General features: G+C 50.1%; 1 protein-coding gene across 5 annotated transcripts in view; it reads right to left on the bottom strand.

Annotated features, from left to right (window-relative positions):
• Window positions 1–12980: 12980 nt before the first annotated feature.
• Amotl1 (angiomotin like 1) overlaps window positions 12981–21461 on the bottom strand; it is a 128277-nt gene continuing 119796 nt past the window's right edge. For all 5 annotated transcript variants that reach the window (XM_037207757.1, XM_037207758.1, XM_037207759.1 and 2 more), the window contains 2 exons: window positions 19265–19540; window positions 12981–18608 (listed from right to left, as the gene is read on the bottom strand). In XM_037207757.1, the coding sequence (XP_037063652.1) occupies window positions 18502–18608; window positions 19265–19540 (383 nt within the window). In that variant the 3' untranslated portion in view covers window positions 12981–18501. The remainder of the gene's footprint in view (window positions 18609–19264; window positions 19541–21461) is intronic.

The raw sequence follows: 21461 nt of genomic DNA, 5'->3' as shown, positions 1-21461 counted from the left end.
CTAAAGAACCAAAGCCTTCAACGTTCCTCTGTCCTCCGAACGGGCGTTACACCCGCACTCAACACTGCCACTTGGAGACCTGTGTCAGCCTTGCCTTTCTCACTTTGTCCTAGTCGTTGTCCCGGTATACCAGCCTTCCTTTATCTGTGTTTGTTTGCCTGTTTGTTTTTCGAGACAGGGTCTCACTCTGTAGCTCTGACTGTCATAGACAGGCTGGCCTCGAACCCACAGAGGTCCGCCTGCCTCTTCCTCCCAAGTGCTGAGGTTAAAGGCGTGTGCCACTACGCCCAGCACTGGCCTCTCTCGAAGCAGCTTGAGTTCGGCGTCTCTCAGTGAAGACCTTGGTGTGGTCTCTCACTTCTGCTGGGACTGACATCTTGATCGCATCAGATCACTTATTTGCTATGAATGCATCCAGAGCTACTCTATTTTGACTTTTCTTTCTTTTTTTAGAATTTATTTTGTTATTATTTTTATGTGTATGGGTGTTTTTCCTGCATGTGTGTTTGTGTACCACATCCGTGCAGTGCCTGAGGAGGCCAGAAGAAGGCACTGGATCACCTGGAGCTGGAGTAACGGACAGTTGTGAGCTGCCATGCGGATGCTGAGAATCTAACCTAGGTTCTCTGGAGGAGCAGCAAGCGCTCTTAGCTGCCAAGCCATCTCTCTGGCCCCCAAATGGTTTGTTTTTCATTTTAGATGTACGGTGGTTGGCCTGAATGCATGTCAACGCCCACAGAGGCTGAAAGAGGAAGTCGGGTCCCTTAGAACTGGGGTTGCAAACAGTTGTGTGTCACTTTTGGGGTGCTGGGAATCCAAACAGTGTCCTCTGCAAGAACAGCCAATGCTCTTGAGCCATCCCTCCACCCCCTACTTTGACTTTTCAAAAGGGGCTTGAGTTAATAGAGGCTATTAATTTTTGATTCTGTCTCCATTGTGTTTTAATATAATATTAAGAAAGAGACCTGTCGGGTAGAGGTTGATAACTCCCCAATGAAGAAAACCTCCACAGGTTTCTCTGTTCTTTGTTATCCTTTTCTCTCTCTGTGAGAGAGCAGGTAGGAACTGATGAGAGGTTATGATAATTTCATTGGTCCCTTGTCCTTTAAGCTAGGATTAACATCTTCCTAATCAGGATTAAGCAAAATCTGGGAGTCCTTGACCAACAGAGTCCAGCATGGCCTGTCACGCAGCCCCACGGACCCTGGCCTGGGTTTTCTTCCTGATTATATTTAGGCACTCTATTACCACTGGAGGAGATTGAGTTTACGTTTATGGCAAGTAGGGATAGGACTAGGTGGAGAGGTAAGAGTTACTTGAAGTGAAAGCTCCCGGAAATAAATCCCACTTCCTTCCAGGTTAGGGTGATGAACTAAGGGCATTCTCAAGGCCCCAAGGAGCACTCTGCCCTTTCTGCTGGAGGTCAGAGGGCAAACAGCCGTGTAGACTCCTCCAGGACGGCCGAGGTGCAGCCTGAGGTGTGAGGGGCACGCCTCATGCTGAGTCTCTTTCTGACAGAGTCTCCACCATGTTCCCCTGCAGAATACACGGTGACTTTTTTGTTGGTGTGCCACTGAACAGTGTTCTCACATGCCTGGGACTTCACTGGCAGGACACCTCTCACCCTGCTCTCTCTGTCCTTGTGAACTCCATAGAGGAGCCACAGGAATATTCCTGACACGTTTCTCAACTTATTCATGGTATGACCCAGAAGTGAAAGCAGAATTGTGAGAAACTTCACAACATAAACCCTGTAGACTCTGCTCTAAATCCCAAAAAGACCCTGCTGGCTAGGAATCCTCAATGTATTGACATGGTGTCAAGAAAACCCTTATGGGGTGAAGGTGCTTCTGGGATTCCTTGGATTTCAAAGTCAGCCTTTCAAGCTCTTGAAAATGAGGGCTGTTCCTAAAAGGCACGCAGAGCAACTGATGTCCAGAGGGAAGACTCTGTGTCCTGAGGTGGACTTGCAGGCCAGCCTGGAGTTCAGATGCTGACCCCTTGAAGACCAAAGCCACAGGTTTGTCTAGCACTCACCAGAGCCTGCTCAGTGTTGGTGCCTTGAATATAAACGTGCTCATGTATCAGGACTCACTTAAGGATTTTCCATATCTTTTCCTCACACACTTCTCAAGTTCATAATGTGGCCTCATTCTCAGAGCAGTGAGCTGGCATTTAAAATCCCTGTAGCCATGAGGATTCCTTAACGGGTCGTTAGGAAAGATTTCAGTGCCACCTCAGTCTCCGTAGCCAAGCACTGCTGTTAGAAACTTCAGTTCTGTGGGTGAACACCTGAGTCCAGGCGGAGGGGACACAGTGTCAGAAGCGAAGACCATGTTTGCTAGCCTGGCCCAGTGCAGGAGGTCGGCTCTCACAGTCGGGGAGAACTGTTGCTCATCTTCAGAAGCTTCCAGAAGGCATGCTCCTGATGGCAAGCTTTCTGATGCAAGCCTTGCCACCAAAAGGTCCCTTCCCAAGGCTAGCGTTCATTCACTGATTAGACTTAGAATCTCACCCTAGAACTATTTAGAGGCAAATTTCCAAGGAACTGGGAGGCCTCATCTGTCCTTCTCTGAAAGCAGGCATGGCGAAGAGGAAGGAAGGAGAGTGGAGAGAGGGAACGGAGGCATGGAGGAAGGACTGGGTGTCTGAAGAGAGGAGCCTGAAGGGCAACCTCACTCCAGTCAAGCTCCTCTCGAAACACACGGAGGAGTGTAGAAGGACCTCACTTACGTCTCCTGAAGCTGTGTCATCCGGAAGGCTGCCCATCCTCCGGGAGCCGTCTCTCTTCAGCATTTCCGGGTCTCTCTCTCAGCAGGAACAGCTCTTCTCCTTGAACTTGTACCGTGTCTTTCCTAATTTCTGGTTCAAACCTTGTGAGTGAGGGGACCTGGGGCAGAAGGTGGGAGTCATGTGGGGCAGGAGGAAGGAGGAAGGCATGAAAGGAACGGGATGTTGTCTCCATTCTAAGGCACTGAGCCTCAGAGAGTGCGGTGACGTGCCTGAGACAAGCACGTGTGACTCAGCATGACTGTGCGTGGTTGACAGGTTACACGCATGTGTGACTCAGCATGACCGTGTGTGGTTGACAGGTTACACACTACCCAACTGCCAGCGGTGACATGAGTGTGACATCTCCCTAGGTGTGCATGCGGGTGGCTTGCCAGCAAATGACAATCAAATGTCTTGAAGGAAGAGTGTCCTTTTCTAAGTTACAGTAGCCATCAGTAGCTTTAGATTGTTCTAGAAGCACATTGTGTTTAGAGGCACCCTCTACAACACATTTGGACAGACTAGTTCAGAGCCCCCTAAGAACCTCTGACTCTGAGCCAGGTAGGGAACAGAGGCCAGAGGTCAAAGCTGACCAGAAAGAGTATCAGTTCCACCGGCACCCCCTGGATGCCAGCCGTGAGTTCTCTCACTTTTGTGAGCCTCAGTCTCCTCATAGGCGAAATGAAAGGAAATAACACCACATCTGCAGGATGTCAGGAAGCTTAGCCACCCTATTGCTCTTGGCTGTCACATCAGAGGTCAGAGACTGCATCCAGAGAACTGGGCCAGAGCTCTCTGAGGGAGCGACAGAGCTGGAGCAGAGCAGCTTAGCCGTCCTGGTTGCCCATGGTAACCCAGGACCGGTGGGCAGTGTGCTCTGGAGGCCAGTCTAGACGTGGCCCCTGCATTCTCTTCATGGTTGCTGAGTGCCTCTGAGGTCTCTAGCAGGCACGTCAAGAATGCAACGTCCCTACTACTCTTTCCTGGGCCATTTCTCAAGGCTGCATTTGCAGCTAGCCACCTTGAGGGATGAGGTAATGTCTCCCCGAGAACAAAAGTCAGCTTGTCACCCCTTACTATAGAGGGAGTGGATGTTTGGCTTGGGGCACCTCATCTGGGACACAAAGCCACCATGTCTGCCTAACGGTCCATCTCTCTGTGACCTCCAGGGATGGAGAACACTCCCTGTCTCCTCCAGGGCTGCTGCTTTCCTCCCAGCATCCACACAGCACTCACAGATTGACTGACTACCCTAAAAGTCAGGTTTGAACACAGACTTCGACACAGGGCTTCGGGGGCCTGTTAGCCAAGAGGAGAAACTGTGGGGATTTGTCCTTTGAAATACTTGTATTTTGAAGATGTGTCTATGAACACCTTAGGAGAGAAGTAAGAAAAATGAATCCACTGAAATCAGTCAACTGTCTATGCCCAGTCTTGTCTGAAATCCATCAGCTCCTGCCAGTGAGCTCAAGCCCCTTGATATCAACACAGTCTTGGCTGGGCTTTGTGAGCACAGGAAGGGGGCCATGTATTGCCAGCTTTGCCCTACTGGATGCCACTGGCCTTGGAGACAGGGAGGCTAGGAGCAATGTGTACAGCCCGGCAGATAGCTGGACTGTCCCCAGAGGCTCAAATTTCAGGGAATTTCAATTTTGGTTTAGGTGTTTTATGTCAGCGATCTTCAGCGTTGTTAAAGACTAACCCAGCGGGCTCAGAATCACAAATGTCGAGGGTCGTGAGTTGCTGTGTGATTTCCTGTGAGCCACCTCCAAGCCCTTCAGAGAAGATCTCAGCCTGAAAACAAGGAGGGAAGGTAAGAGACTCAGGATCAGCCCCTCTGGGGAGAGGCCAGCGAGGGTCAGAGGAGGAAGAAACAGGTTTTCACAGATGACAGTCATGTGCTCCTGGAAGATCTGTGTCAACCTGTGAAGCAGCTTTCAGAAACGCACTGTAGGAAAAAGGGGCCTTCCTGTCACCTGGGTCTTGGGACAAGCATGGCCTGGGGTAGGAGGGCTGGAGTTTCAGGTCAGTGCTCTGTTTCCGGTCTGCACAGAGTACAGACCTGTCACGCCCTTCTACTGGAAACTTCCATGAGAAGGGGACTGATGTTCTCTCTTGATAGGTTAGACACTGATGTCCTGAAGTGGTGAGTGACAGGCCAAAGGTCACACACTATCACTGAGGCTGGGGAATGCTCCAGTCAACAAGAAACAGTTTCCTATGCTTGTCTGTGACCTCAGACTTGGAAGCTACACTGGAAGCCGTGGCTTTGGGAGTCACCCAAGCCTCCTCTCAGACAACACCCCGTCACCTGGATGCATCCCTTGGCAGTTTGCTGAGCCTCTCTGACTCCCACTGGGTTTGTTGTGAGGATTAATATGCTTCACCCAGTGCCCCTCAGCTTCCTTCAAGATTGCTAAGGTCGTCCGAATTGTCTGCATCCACCTGGGACCTGAAACATGCTGGACACGTGATCAATCCCCAGTTTCCTCACAAATGAGCCTTTTTACAAGTGACTCCTAAAGTAAACATCTGTAAAACAGAACACCAAACCTCCAAGAGGTCCTTGGAGGGTGAGAGTGGGTATGAGGGCGTGGTCAGTGTGCACATCCTCACTGAACGCAGGTGGGCTGGACGAGGGCCGAGCTGAACTACGGTTCTGCAGGCCAAAGAGTAGGACATGGCATGGAGAATCAGCCCTTGAGAGAGCTGCCAGAGGCTTTCTGGGTAGGAATGGAGCTGAACAAGCTGTGTTGCATCAGGGAAGCTGGGGTTCTGTGGAGTTTGGGGACTGCAATGTCAGTTGCTACGACAGTCACTCAACAGTGTGTGGACAAGAAAACAGCAGTGTGCGGATGGATGGAGGAACTCAGGTACCAATGAGCCAGGCCTGGCCTGCTGCTTATCATTACTAAACACTTAGAATACTTCTAAATAGCTTAGTCAGAGTAACAGCTGGTGTCCCAAGGGGCGTGGTGCGGACAATGTTAGTGTTCCCCAAGGTCAGGGTGAGAGATGGACAGCTCATTTCTAAAGCAAAGCCACATTTCCTGCAGTTTAAAACATCTCACTGTTCATGTAGACATAGAGGGAATTATACAGTGGTTTTTTATTATTATTAAAAAAACTATTAATCCAAGTGTTGTGGCGTGTGCCTGTGATCCCAGTACTGTGGACACAGAGGTAGGAGGATCTCGGTGAGTGCAAGCAAGGCCAGCCCAGCCAGGGGTGCAAAGTGAGAGACTCTCTCAGCACTTCCTCCTCCACTGAATAAAAGTTAGACATTAAATTGTAAATAATTAAATTGTAATTGAGGGCAGTTCACCTCAAAACAAAAGGGAAAGACTCCCATCACTCATCTCAGCAGGTTCTGAGTGTAGAAACCTTCACCTTGGCATGAAGAGTTCAGATGCCCTGATCCCAGTGGAGTAGCCAGAGCCAGGACCTCTCGGGATAAACTCCAGTAGGAAGCATCGCCTCCTGGGTGCAGGATAGCTGTCAGTCAGCATGTGCAGAGCTTACACTCTGTCCTCCTGAGATTTTATCCACCTTGTTCTGTTCTCTGCACATTTCATCACAGAGCCCAGTGGCTCAGCTTCTGCCATAGTCTTTCAGGTCCTATCTGCTGCCTGATGGAGGAAAGCGGATCTTCTTGCAGGAGACTCTCCCTTGCATGGTAAGGAGTCCACCCAACTGCCTACGCCCTGGGGAACTCCACAGAGCTGGCACTGGCCATCTTCAGTAGCATTCCTTAGGTAAACTGCATTCCTTTCGGGCCCTCCAGATGCAGGAAGGTGAGCATGCAACCCGTGGGGTCTCATGCTGTCTCACAGGTGCAGCTGTGCTTGTAGAACAAGCCTCCTTCCTCCGGTACGTCTCCACGGAGATGCCCTTCCTCCGGTACGTCTCCACGGAGATGCCCTTCCTCCGGTACGTCTCCACGGAGATGCCCTTCTTCCGGTATGTCTCCACGGAGATGCCCTTCCTCCGGTACGTCTCCACGGAGATGCCCCTGTCACCCTCACCATCCTGCTGTCTGGACAGCTCAACATAAAAGACAGATCTCCACGTGCTGTCAGGGAAGGCTGTGTGTGGTAGTCAATGAAAACCATGTTATTTGACTAACATGATCTATTGTTTCAGATTACTATGTGTTTATCCAGAGCCCTGTATATGACTACTTGTTTATATCTATCTGCAGAAAAGTCTAGGAGCAAATCCTCCAAGCTGTTAATAATGACTACTAACAGGAAGGAATGCTTTTTTTGTACATTTCTATACTGTTTTGTTGGCTTCATAACAAATATGTATTACTCACATAAACATTTTAAATAAAAATTCCTCCAGGATGTCTTCTTCCAGTTTCCATAACACAGGCACTGAACATATGTAGTGAGAAGCTTAGGGCATTTCACAGTTAGCTCAGCTTTTTTGTTTTTTTTTGTTGTTGCTGTTGTTGTTGTTGCTGTTTTCAAGACAGGGTTTCTCTGTGTAGCTTTGGAACCTGTCCTGGAACTTGCTCTGTAAACCAGGCTGGCCTCCGACTCACAGTGATCCACCTGCCTCTGCCTCCCGAGTGCTGGGATTAAAGGCATGCACCACCACTGCCCGGCTCAGCTTTTAATGAGCATCTTCTCTGGGTCCAATCCAGGATGCCTAGCCCAGATAAATCAGCCAGCAGATGCTTTGTAAATAGTTCACAAAAGGTGAGCTGAGGCCAGGGCTGGACCACTGGCATGCAGCAGCACTGGTGTCTGTGATGGAACTGGCCGACTTCTGCACCCTACAACTTGTCCCTGTCAGATCCCCAGGGCTGACTCAGTCAGCAGAGCTCCTGCTCTGGGTCAGAACTCACGAGGCACCAGGGTCACAGTAGTGGGAAAACAGACACGACGTCTGCTCTGTGTCCTGCAACAGCTTTCTTAAGGGACTCAGCTCATGATGCAAGAGCAGCAATCGACTTTGACCCTGGCCATCTGAACACTACAGAATAGGTTAGATGTGGGAAGATGACCAGAGAGCTTTCCAGACAGTGGACCCTGTGGGCACAGGAGGAGTAGAAATGTTCAAAAATTTCTAGGCATAGTGATGTTTTTCTGGGTGTCTTAAGCACCAGGTCCCATCTTGAGTGCTGGGGAGAAGCCAGCCTGGGTCACTCTGTAGAGCTTGAATAGCTATATACTGAAGGCCCTGGGGTGGAGGTTCAGCCAGTGCTCCTAACCCTTGAGCCATCTCCCCAGCCACCAGTTCAGCTTTTAAAATCATTCATGTCAGAAGAGTGACACACCTGTCAGGAATAAATGGAGCTTTGCCTCACCTGGATACAATGTGAAATATTGGCCTGCTGGGCTATAGGAAGCATCGCGCGCACACACACACACCTATAACATCTTTTGGCAACAGAAAGATCTTTCATAGCTCCTGATTTATCTTGCAAGCTAACTTCTGAGCACAGGCAGTTTAAAAAGCATTGCTGTCCTCCATAGTGTCCAGCAGGGATCTTAGCACAGAGACCGTACTTCCTTTAGGGTGCACCTTGTACTGCTTGGAAGAGAACTTCGGGAATGAGGGCTTTTCACCTACAGAGTGCAAACGATGAAGGGAAAGGTGAGCATCCCAGGGATGCCTCACACCAGCTGCCAGCACTGTGTCAGGAGAAGGAGTCAGGAGAATGTAGGCATGGCAACTCAGAAGGTGCTCATCCAACTCCTCACTGCAAATGTTCAGGCCATCTTCCTGGGCTAGTCCTGAGAGACCCGGGGGTCTGTCAAGAGTCCCCCTTTATGCAGCCATAGAAACTTGAAGAAATGGAGTTCCCCACTTGCTCTTTCTGCTTCCTGGCTGTTGTGAAGGGATTCGTCTCTGCTACCACATGTTCCCACTGCCCAGGCATTTAGCTTTCTCTCAGGCCCACAGCAATGGAGCCTAGTGACCAAGCATGAGAATCTCTGAAACTGTGAGCAAAATAAATCTTTCCTCAATTGTTTGCCTCAGATTATTTTCTTATAACAATGGATGACTAATAGGAAATTGGTTTAAAAGGGCGTGGCTATCAGATTTCATATGCAAATGAAGGCTCCACTGGGAACTGTTCTAGAGGTCATTCATATTACATTGTGATAAAGAACGTATTAATCTGGTGGAGCAAATTAAGACAGGACAATCATTCTTGATGGGGTCTGGGCACTTCTGGCTACTAGAATACTGGCCAGGCTTATAATGAAAATGAAACACAAAGAGCAGAGTGAAAGACTTGAGAGACTTTGCAGTTTAGACACAAAAGTGCCCAGAAAATCGGGGCCAAAGACAGTGAGTGGTGTTGCTGAGGAGATTGGCGTCATTAAAAAGAAGCCAGGAGCTTTGACGAGGACAATAGGGAGCATGTTTTGAGGCATCTCAAGAATTGGCCAGTCTCAAGCAGTAAAAGTGCAAAATTGAAAGGCTTTGCTCAGAGGAGTGAACGCTGAGAAGCGCAGCTCACATGGGACTGACCAGAATTGGCTCTAAGGAGTTACTTCACCAGGCTCCGTCTCCGCCACACAGGAACTACTGCAGCCATGGTCGGAGTGGGCCCACTGATTGCCCGAGTTGCTGGCAGACCTTGGCATCCTTCATGACACTAGTGTTATGGACATGGAAAATACAAGAGCTGATCATAGAGATTTTCACCCAAATGCCGCAGGGAAGCTTGGGAGGCCATGTGTCGTGCAGTAAGGGAGCCTTGGAAAGTACAGAACACGGAGCTGTGAGAGTGAAGCGGGGCTGCAGTGGAGACCCCAGGAAGGTGGAGATGCCGGAACATGGAGCCACTTGCCGAGGAAAGGTATCACAATGAGCAGGGTGAGCGGGAAGGTGGAGATGCCGGAACATGGAGCCACTTGCCGAGGAAAGGTATCACAATGAGCAGGGGAGGGAAGGTGGAGATGCCGGAACATGGAGCCACTTGCCGAGGAAAGGTATCACAATGAGCAGGGTGAGCGCAAGTAGCCAAAGTGATGATGCTGCCACATTCCTATGGAAGTACAATCCTATCAGCACATGCTCCAGATGCTTGCATGGAGTTATAGGATTGAATATTTGTCTTGCTGGGTTTGGTTTTGCTTTGTTCTATCTCCCTTTTATACCCCCCACTCCCAATTCCCTCCTGTAATGGAAACCTTCATTCCGAGCCATTTTGTGTTAGAAGTATGCAAATAGATTTGTTTGTTTTTGTTTTTTTGTTGAGACAGGGTTTCTCTCTGCAGCCCTGGCTTCCCTGTAACTCACTCTGTAGACCAGGCTGACTTCAAACTCACAGATCCACCTGCCTCTGCCTCCCAAGTGCTGGGATCAAAGGTGTGCGCCATCACCACCCACTGCCCACTGCAATGGACTTTTTAATCTGTTCAGACTTGCTAAGAGTCTTGTCTTAGCCTCTGACCTTCCAACAGTACTGAAACTGTTAAGTGCATGAAGTTTCCTGGAGACAGACTGTGTTATGCCTGATGAGCCTCTGAGAGCAGGAGCAGGATGCTATAGTTTGGATGTGGAATGTCACCAAAGGCTGTGCTGAAGGCTTGGTTCCAGCTAATGATATTTTGGAGGTGGGGCCCCAGTTATGATGCGGGGCAGAGCAGAAGCAGGTCACTGGGAACACACCTCTGAATGGCAGGTTTTGGTCTTGCCCCTTCCTTCTGCTCTCTTTTGCTGTTCCTGCCTCCCAGGAGTTGCCAGCTTTGTTCCGTTTTGCCGTAGGCCCATCGTGAGAGTGCCAAACAATTATAGAGCAAAGCCTCGAGAACGATGAATCAAATGTGTCCTTCTCTGAGCTGAATTCCTCGGCATTTTAATGCAGTGGCAGAAACCTAATGCAGACGTTGAAAGGGGAAGATGCTCGCTACAATCTGTCCAACTACAGAACATTAAGGATGTCTGCTGTGGTCTGGGAACAGTTGTGTGGAGTTCCAGTGGCATTTGCTCAGTTACAAAGACTTTCAGTGTTTACTGTGTTTTTCTCTGTGCCATCTAACTATTAACTGGGATGTTGAAATGGAAATTGAAATGTTTTAAATGGTAATCAGAAACTGGAATAAAAAAACACTTTCCTATGAAACAGCCATTTCCCAAACATCTAGCCAGGAGTGATTGCTCCAAAGGACTGGAAGATTCCATTCCAAACCACTGATGGACCCATCTTTCTCACCTACTTAGCTCCTTTCGCTTGCCTTCCAGCTAAGTTCGTTTCTTTCTCTCCTTCGTCTGGCTTTGTTTGTATGGAAGGTACCATGGTGTTCATGGCTTGAGCTAGAGTGCCATTATTTGCTCATAGGCTATGATAGTCCCTTTTGTTTCTGGTCCTCTCTACCTAGGTTCTAAACACCCACGATGGCTCATTAGCTCCAGACAGCATTTCTTGGAAGAGGCATGATATGTCCCAAACCTCTGTTCCCTGGAGCCAGAGTTAAAGGATATTGTGAACCCTCCAACGTGGGTTCTGGGAACTGAACTCAGGCCCTCTGGAAGAGCAGTATACACTCTAATCACTGAGTAATCTCTTGTCTCCATGTTTTCTTTACACAAAAAGCACCTGTTTCTTGGTGTAAATGGGTCTATGAAGAGCAATTGTTGAGGAAGGGCCTAGGTTCACAGTAACACAGAGAAAGAGAGGATGTGTCAGAATGAAGGATGTTGTTCTGGGGTTGACCTCTTTTGCATCCCTGTCTATACCCACCTATCCACACATGTAATTTCCACATAGATTCTGTTTAGAGGGTCCAGGGGCTTCTGTACTGATGCTCTGACTAGTGAAATGCACACGTGGGCCCCTCTACCCCAGCACTGAGTTTCACTCCCAGTGTCCTGGAGAGACTGGACCCAGCAGTCATTCAGAGAGGTCCTAGCCCAGTCCTCGACGTACCACACCCAGTGTCCGTGTGCCAGCCCAGCAGCGCCTGGCCTCCTGGGTCCCAGACTGTGGCTAACCTCAGAACCCTTTCCTTGGCATGCCGGTACCAGAGACACAGGGTGCTGCCTGTCGCTGGGTGTGACACGAGTCTGTTTGCATTCTTAATGTGCTCTTCCGTGGCACCTGTCTGAAACTCTGTTCTGAGAACTGTTGTCCTCTCCTTGTCTGCCTTCATCAACAAGGTAACAGACCTAACAGCCAGCCCAATAGTAACAGCTCTCTTAAGTAGCTGCTGGTCCCATTTTATGTGACTGAATTCCTAATGAGTGTGTGAGGATTACTCCAAAAAAAAGAAACAGTTCTTCAGAGGATATATGTATCTGGAGAGAAGGCAGGATGTGCAAGAAGCGAGGCAGACAGAGGCTTGAGCTCTGCGCCTCCAGGGACCCACAGAGAGCAAGTCTGCCAACTGTGTCAGAAGACCAGAGCTGACATCTCCGCCCTGCTGACTTTGGCTTCTGTTTGAGCCTGTTTCCTGGTCTTTACAGACGGACAGTGACTACACTACTTTGAGGATTCAAAGGGACCACACTGTGCTTGTGCGGGTTGGGAGCTCCCTCCTTCATTCCCTCCCACACTGGGACCTGGGATGGAGACAGATTTCTATTCCAGGAGACATGGCCAGAGACAAACAGAGGACATGGCCCCTTTCTCAAGTCACCAGACGTGCCTTTGCCTGCTGTGTGGACTGTCATGGGGTTTATTCTGTCCAGTGTTAGTCACGGAAGATCCTTGCCAGAATTCTAGTTTATCACGTGACTCACTGCTATCAAACCACCCCCTAACCCCCACCCCACCAATTCTCTTGTGACAAAGCAGCCACCATTTCCCCTGTGCATCTCGGGGCACAGAGCATGTCTGACTGTGGTCTGCTCCCTGGCATCCAGGCTGCTTGGGTGAATCCCCAAGGCAGTGAGCACTGTTTCCCACAGTCACAGGCCAGCATCCATGAGTCCTCTGAGGGTGCCTGCATAGGCAGAGAGGACCCCCCCCCAGCCTCCCACACTTCCTTCCCCTCCTCATTCATCTTCCGGGCAGGGAGTGTGGGCTGCCAACTCCAGCAGTGCTGCTATGACTCAATGTCTCCTTCATGAGCCTGTGAAGGGGGCTGTGTCTGTGGGGGCTGAGGGCCGCTGGGGCAGCCGCAGGCTCTGGAGCTAGCACCAAGAGGCGCTCGCATGCGCAGGGTGTCCACATGAGACGTGTGCGCTTCCTTTATGTCCTGTGGAGAAAAACAGTACAAGGAAGGGAAAGAAGAGCCACCTTGCTGTTTTACCCATTTATTATTTACAATATTAAGGCACAAAGTTTAAGCAGCAAAGAACAGGAAAATCTTTGGCTGACCAACAGTATCCATATTCACTGTGGGGGGACTCCCCCACTCTGCACATGGACCCATCTGTACAGATCTGTACACCACCTCTCAATACAGTCCAGACGCAAAGATGCCAAAGATTACATGTGGATACCAGAGCGTGCTGGGCAGTGCGGCACATGCCCCCAGCACAGGGACACACAAAACCACACCCCGCACACAGGGCAGGCGGAAAGGACAGTGGCCCCAGGGCACTCAGGCTGATGCTGGTGCCTGTGCTGGCTGTTTCACAGAGTCTGACACAGATTCTGTCAGTGCCTCACCGAGGAGGAGGCACCACCGTCCCTCCTAGAAAACATTCAAATACAAGTACTGTGGCTAAGCCTGTCCCCACTCTGCTTTGTAATAAATACTCACAGGTGTGTATGTGAGAGCAGACTCCCAGGCAAAGTCACGAGCAAACACACCACAGGCGATAAAACAGAAGCTGATCCTAGAAACTGCTGTATGTGCATTGCCTTGGAGGGAGGGCAGAGGACACACCTCAGTCACAGCACACACGACAATAACATGCACTTAAGTATATCTCCATTTTACAGAATACCTACTGGGTGTTCATACTGATGGATATGTGCTTAGGTCTGTAGCATATGCAGGCAGCAGGGGGGAGTAGAAGCGTGAGGCCTGGCAAGAGAAACAGGCTTGAAAACAAGGCCCCAGAGGTCACAGGTACTGATGACTCTTCCTACATGTCTTGATAGTCTTCTAAAAAGTGTGTGCATATGTGCGCGCGTGTGCATGCATGTATGCGTGTGTGTTCGTATGTGTGTGTGCATGTGTGTGTGCGTGTGTGTGTGTGTGTGTGTGTGTGTGTGTGTGTGTGTAGGTCAGAGGAGCATTTGCAGGAGCTGGTTCCTTCCTCCTACCACATGAGTCCTGGGGATCTTGGCTTTGGTGGCAATTCCCTGTCCATTGAGCCATCTCGCTGGCCCTGGGACTCTTATTCTGACTCATTGCCCTCTGTGTTCATACTTAAATCCACTTTCAAAAAACAGGGACCTCTCACCTCACGGGGAGTCAGGGGAGTGTGCCAGACCCTGGAGGCCATTCTGCTAGAGAAGTCAACAACTGATTTACCTGGGAGGCTGCGGCCCTCCCAAGCAGAAAGCTCATGGCAAACAGTAGGAGTTTCTGGATATTAAGAAATTCCACCTCATATGTATGCACTTACATATACACATTGTAATATACTATTAAATTACTAAACAAGAAAGGGTATGCTACTGATAAGAGGGAAAAATACTGCTAGCCGGCTGGCTTCTGAGGTTTGTTACTATACAGCCTATCTCCCATGGAGCCGCCCCACAAGCAAATGCTTTAAACAATCCTCACACCAACTAAAGACATTTAGAACACATTAATCAATTAGAAAGAGTATAAGAAAGCCAACATATATACTTAGAGACTGGCTGACTCCGCTTTTGGGGAAGTTACTGGTTTTTCTCTGGCTTCGCCATTTAAGAACATTTGCCAGATCTTGCTTCCAACATCCACAAGACTCCTTTGCTTAAAAGGGGTGTGCGATCACCCGGACAACACAGAGAAACATTGCACTCCAATGCAGACAAGGAAGAGGTTGTGTGCGTGGAGAACGCACCCTCCCACTCAGCACAGCTCTCTGCAGCCTACACGAGTGACCTGCCTGGAAACCCCTGGAAATCACTGTCACCTTACTGTCTCCAGGCCTTCAGCCTTATCCGACAGTTCCTAAGAGTCTCTAGTCTGTGGCAGGGAGAGGAGGACCCAGCTCATCAGCTCTTGGAGGGAGGAGCTTCAGCCACTACATTTAGTATGTGCAGGTGGCTGAGGCCAAGCAGGGGACAGTCAACAGGACACATATGTGGCCTCTCTGCAGGGGACACCACAGCTGCTTTCCTGATTGTAGAACCGTCGGGTTCTCTGTTCTGAGGCCAGAAACTCACTTGGAACAACTTTCTTGATCCACTCATAGCGAAAGGTCAAGCTACATGGGCTCCAAAGAGAGACCTTTGCAGGGCTGAACAGGACTGGTCCCCCAGGCCTTGTCCCTACCCCTAAGGAAAGCTGGGGGTACAGCAGGGCAGTCCCACCCAGGAGGCACAGTGGGAACATGCTGGACACTCCACAGTTCCTGGTCAACAGCTTCTGGGAAGCAGAAAGAACAATGTCAAGTGTTTAGCACACACTCTTAATTCTTTGGAAATTAATGTGTTTTTCCCGGCAGCCTAGTGCTGTGAACCTCCAGACAGGATGAGTTCTTACATACAGAACCATCACTTAATGAAACCACCCAATGGCGGAGACCTGACCTACACTTCTCATGTTCCACATGACACCTGGAAGCAGACAGACATCACCGCATGGCCCACTCAAGGACAAAGCAGGATGCTGGTCAAGTTATCACTAAACGCCATGGCCTTCACCCTTTACCCTGAGACAAGAGCCTCAGATCCTATGGTCAAACGCTCCTGGGATGCCTGAAGACTAGACATCTGCTCCATGAGGAAGGGCTTTTTAAAAAAAATATCTGCTTTGTAGTTGTGCTTTTAACAGAACATGGAGACTTCTGTCCCCACCTGAGGGTGGTGGGGTTTGGTAGTTATAGGTTTGGGCTTAGTTCTGTTCTCAGGCCCCAAGCGGTGTGACAGCTTCCCTGTGTGCACACAAGTTATCACAAATGGGGTCACAGAGCACCCAGCACAGCTCTGTGCATCATGTTCGAGGCTGCGCACTCCTCTTCTGAGTCTTTAAGTCCTAGCGTCGGCTTTGAAGCTGGGAGACGGACTGTAAGCCTCTTGGGTCCAGTTTCGGCATCTGTATGTGCGCTCAGGAGATTGTTCCTCGCCTTGTTCCCCTGGTGCTTTACGAACCAGTTAACAGGCACTTTTTCCAGTCCTGCATGCCGCCAGCACTAAAATACCTACATAGTGCTGTTCTCAGTGTCAAGATCAGATCTGTGGACAGCCCAGAGCTCGGAATGGCTGCTGAGTGCTAAAGCTCCTTCGCCCTGTATTTTCCAAGAGAATTACATAATGGAAGACTAGAGGGCTTTGGCCTTAAAGCCATAGGCGTTCTCTCAACATGGAGTCGTGGACGAAAGCCACAGTACACATGTGGTGAAAGCCCCCAAACTGTCCGCGCCCCCTTTGTGTTTTGACAACTGAACTATTGACAGTGCAGGAGGGAGGACTAGAGCAGGGACCTTCTGCCTGCCTGTGCAGTGTGTCTGGAACACTCGGACTAGACCGGGAGTACACGGGGCAGTGCTTCACCCCATGCTGGGAGACATGCCACCTAAGTTTGGGCAGAGGGGCTCAGACATGGCACATGGCTGGAAGCCCTCATGAATTTCCCACCTCTATACGCTCTCCTCTCTGGTTTGTCCCCAACATTAGTTGGAGACAACATGCTCTTAAGAGAGCTAGTTGCCATTAACTGAACTCCATGCCCTATCCAAAATGGTCCCCACCCCGACCTGCATCCATCCTCCAGCTCCTCGAAGCTGGCAAGATCTCCTGTACTGTCTTCTCACCCCTCCCCCACAGGACACGGGGCAAGCTCAGTACTCAGGCTGCCAGAGACGTGAGACAAGAAGAGGTAAGGGGCTGGTGGGGCTCCAAGCCAGTGTCCGCTGCCAGGTGGAGCTTGGGGAGGCCAGCCCCACCTCTTTTGTCCTGTCAGATGGCTCAGGTGTTGGACAACACCACCTCTCCTCTGATCTGATCTGATCTGTTCTCCAGGCTACACCTCTCACAATCCATGCGCCACCTCAACCTGGGGAGGTCACCATTTCACTCAGGTTTTCCCCTGGGGACAAGTCCTGAGCAAATGACCAGAGCAGAGCTTCCGAGCAGATCCATCTTCAGTGCTGCGTTTAAGAGGGACTTTAGAAATCACAGACTTAGCGTTCTTCTTTCTTCCCTTGAGGGAAAAGTCGTGGTGAGGAAAGGGACTTGGAAAAGAAATCCTACTGAGCTGGGGAAAGTTCAGGATCCTGAAGGGCCGGCCATCTGTGTCCTGGAAGGCTTCTCTTGTGCCCTGCAGGAAGCCAGCATCCACCGCAATGTGCAGGAGACCTTACTGTGGCCGCCAGGGCCCCTGCCCCTTGCTCATGGTGGCTCATTTCCATGACATGGCTGCCTTACTTCGGGTAAGCGGCATCTCTTGTGAGACACTGGCCACACTGTGTGTCTACCAATCTTGGGTTACAAAGCAAGTCCACAGGAAAGAAGTGATCAGGGAAGCCTTGTGCTCACCAACAGCAGCCAGGGCAGAACGGGACGGTGGAGACCAATGGAAAGACCCGAAAACCTCAACTATGAGAAAGTGGCCCGGGATGCCTGGTGAGATCTTGGCAGCTGCCTGGGGAGCTGTGTGTGTAAACCACCATCAGGAACCTGCACACCTGCTCACACTGAGGTCTTCCTAGCAGGGCAATGGGGCATAACTGTCAGGCATTTTTACAAGAGAGTGCGTGAAAACCAAATCAGAGGCATGATGTGACGTCAGTGACTCATGGACTCCTGCTCCCCATCCAGGTTTCCCGGCTCATAGTGAAATAACAGCTGCAGCTCAGCTAAGCAAAGGTGAGGGGTGGGGGCAGCCAGGGTGCCAGCATGAGGCTCTGTCCCACTGAACACCACAGCAAAGATGATAGTCTCCTAAGTCCCCTACGTAAGGAAATCTGCTATGTCTCAGAAAACAGAGAAAAACACAACAAAGTAAGGAAGGAAATAGAGCAGAGGCAGAGACAAGCTCCACGGAGTTAGGGTGGGTGAGGACGTGGTCACAACATTCCCATCCTGTTCAGACAAGCAAAGCCTCACACTGAGCCCACAAACCAAAACAGCCGAGTAGGTGCCAAAACTTGCCTGTGGAATTCCCCATTACCCTGGATGTATCTTCGAAGGACAGGCACACACACACACATGCACACACGCTCGCGCGCGCACACGCGTACACGCACACACACACACACACACACGCACACGCACACACACGCACACGCACACGCATGTGCACGTGCAACCCCATGATGGCACAGCAACACTACATTATGCCAAGATGGGTTTTCAGGATTTCCAGCAGATTCTTCTTAAACCAAACCTTCTAAGAGGCAAAGGGGACAGGGTGATTCCAAGGAAGGCCCAGCTCTTCTTCATCTGTCTATAAGCCAAGAATAGGGGAAGCATGGAGCCTCCCATGACATACACTTTCTCTACAATGGAAAATCTCACTCCTATTTCTTCTCAACTCTGCTTCCAAGTCTGCATGCATCTTCTCCCCCTTCCTGCAGTCCTGTGAGGCGGCTGCTCTGGTAACATGAAGTGTCCACAACTGCCTGGCTTCCCAGTTACTACCATCTAGGTCTTCTCTTCTTTCAGCCATCTTTCTTGTCAGCATGCTGGTGTGAAACTCCACAGGACGAGGGCTAGATGAGCACCTCCATCATCTCCCCATCTGGGAACTCGGGCTTGTGCAACGAGCTGCTGATGCGGCTTCTGTGGTCTGTCGACTTCCCGTGGCCAGGAGAGCTCTCTGTCAAACCGAGGGCAAAACATCAGCAACCAGGAGCAGGTGCCTTGGTTCCCAAGCATTTCTAACATCATGGCCTGCCTGAGAGTCTCAGCCACCTTGGTGTGCTCATGGGAGACCGAGAATATCTCAGTGGGGAGTACAGAATGACTGGTGGGGGCCTCCCAGAGAAGACAGTGTCTCAGGGTTCTGGACTGAGTAAAAATTAAGAAAGGAGAAAGCTGCTGAAGACCCAAATTCCCCTATTTCCTGTCTGTGAAGATGTGAACAAGCAGCCTCACACTTCAGTCCTGCCTTGCTGTATCTACTGTGATGGACTGCTCTCCCAAGCCATGAGCTCACAGTAAATCCCCCTCCCCAAGTTACTTCTACCAGATATTTGTTGTACTTCCCCCTGGGCAGGTTAGAACACACATATGGCCAGGTCACTCGAGCTGGGGGCTCCTCTTCTTCAGTAATGAACTAAGCACATTTAGACACATTTTAGTCCTCTAACAACGAAGAGCACACCCAGTCTAAAAGTCACTGTGACGACCACTACTGGAACAGAGGAGCCGGCTGGGCTTCCTGAACTTTCCACAGCTCCCATCTAGATTCCCTCCCTCAAGTCACACAGTGTCATAGGGACTCCAAGCGTGGTAGAGGTAGGGGCCACATACCCGGTTTCTCCACGGTGCCTTTGGCAGCTGGATGTTTCAGGATGGGGCTGTTGGAAGGGGCCGTGCTCAGCCTGCCGCGGCTGGGGAGGGAAGCCATGCTGGGCCAGAAGAGCTCAGTGCTCTTGTCGGTCTGGGTGCTGCTGTCCTTGCTGCCTGTCTTGGCGTGGGTGCTGCCGGCCGACGTGCCGGAAGCCGGAGGTGACAGTGCAGCGGCAGGTGTGGTCGGCAGCAGAGGGGCAGAGGCCTGGCCCTGATGCTCCTTCCCCAGCAGGAATCCTGATGGAAGAAGAAGTGGCTTTTCAAGGATGATCTGTTTCCCTCCATTTCCTTTTGTAAGAAAATGCATCTTTTTTTTCCAGACTAGGGATGACTTTATTTAATCAATGACTTATTCACTAAACCCTTAATAAACAGCACATGTGTGTGTGCTTAATGAAATGAGAAATACTCCTATATCATGTCCCCCGTCCTAGGTAATTACATTCTTTGTGGGGTTGGTATTTGTATTCTAAACTCAAGCAACTGGAAACCATAGTTGGACTGGTGGGGTATGTCAGAGGGAAAAAAGACCCTCGCCACTCAGGCCCGCCAACCTGAATCCCACCTCACCACTGCCCAGACTCAGACACAGTGATATAGATGTGGAAGAAGAATAAATCTCTCCTGGGATCTGCTCAGCAATTAGGAAGGTGGACACTGTTGTCTCCCACACTTCTTTAAGTCCATCATGTGCGAGATGGGAAAACCTGAGGTCCTGTGTAGGAGTCTGTGAAGGTGGCCTCCTGACCCTCAGAGTCCCTCCTGTTTCTGTGACTGGTATGTGGGCACCAATGACACTGATAAAGAGGTATACTGGTGCAGACAACATGGCAGTCTTCCTTAGGTCACTGTGCCCAACTCTCAGGCCTTGTGTTGACCTGCTAAATGTTGAGGATACAAACCCAGGCATCAGCGATGTGTACCTGGATGCATGTCACAGATTTATCCTAGAGACATTTCCATCAGAACTGAATAATTTCAGATTCCTTAACCAGACCTGCCTCTCACTGGGTTGGGAGCTACGTGTCTTTGGGATAGTCTTTATCATAGTTGCTGTCCCCATGAATCCTCTTTGATGAGCTGAGGTTATAGGGGCCACCAGTAGAGGGACTTAAAACAGATGTTCTGGCTGAGGGTCTTTGATTCCCTCAACTCAGTGGGTTCATCTGGAAACCCTTATAGCTTGTAGGACAAATCAGCCAGATCCCTCTGAGGTCCTGTGCTGGAAAAAACTGACTCTGTGCAGAGCAGAGAAATGAAAACGTGCTGAGCCAGAGATAGATGCCAAAGAAGGCCAGCCCCCTGGAGTTGCCAGCAAGCAGAGGAAGGAACAGAGGACTTGGATGCTTGTTCTCCAAGCTCACAGGCCCAGCTTGTGAGCAATCCTGTCTACTTTAGGATACCACTCCAGCTAAGGACCACTCCTGGATAATTCGAAACATTCTGCTTGTACAACACGAGAAGACTCCTGTCCTTGACAGTGATTCTCTGGGCACACTTTCCCCATTATTTGCTCAAGCCTTTTCATGTCCCACAGGTTTAGACACACTGTGGAGCAGTCGCAGACATGGCCCAGGATGGAGCGACATTCTGAGGGTTTGGTAGTTTGAATGTAATTGGCCCCTATAATCTCCCAGGGAGTGGCACTATTAGGAGGTGTGGCTTTCTTAGGTTGGAGTGGGTATGACATTGTTGGAGGAAGTGCATCACTTGGGGGCGGGCTTTGAGGTTTCCTATACTCAGGATATGACCCAGTGTGTCAGTCAACTTCCTGTTGCCTGCAAGATGTAGGACCCTCAGCTCTAGCACCACATCTGCCCGCACACCACCATGCTCCCCACCATGATGATAATGGACTGAACCTCTGAAACCGTAAGTGAGCCCCCTCAATTAAATGTTTTCCTTATAAGAATTAATTGCCTTGGCCAAGGTATCTCTTCACAGCAATAGAAACCTAACTAAGACATGGGGCTCTAGGTTTGTCCTGTTAAGACATTTTATGTAGTTCCTGTGAACAATATTGGTAAGAATCAACGTAAGCCCAAGAGCTTGCATAGCCTTCAGCATCTACACAGCGCTTTCATGCATCTGATTTAACTCTCCAATCCAACATGACTGGCTTTCCTCCTCACTTGAAGAATGTTTAAATTGAGATGGA

Source organism: Peromyscus leucopus, chromosome 7 (genome assembly GCF_004664715.2).
Source record: "Peromyscus leucopus breed LL Stock chromosome 7, UCI_PerLeu_2.1, whole genome shotgun sequence".
In the NCBI taxonomy this organism is placed as follows: Eukaryota; Metazoa; Chordata; class Mammalia; order Rodentia; family Cricetidae; genus Peromyscus; species Peromyscus leucopus.
This window is presented reverse-complemented; position numbering and strand designations above follow the sequence as displayed.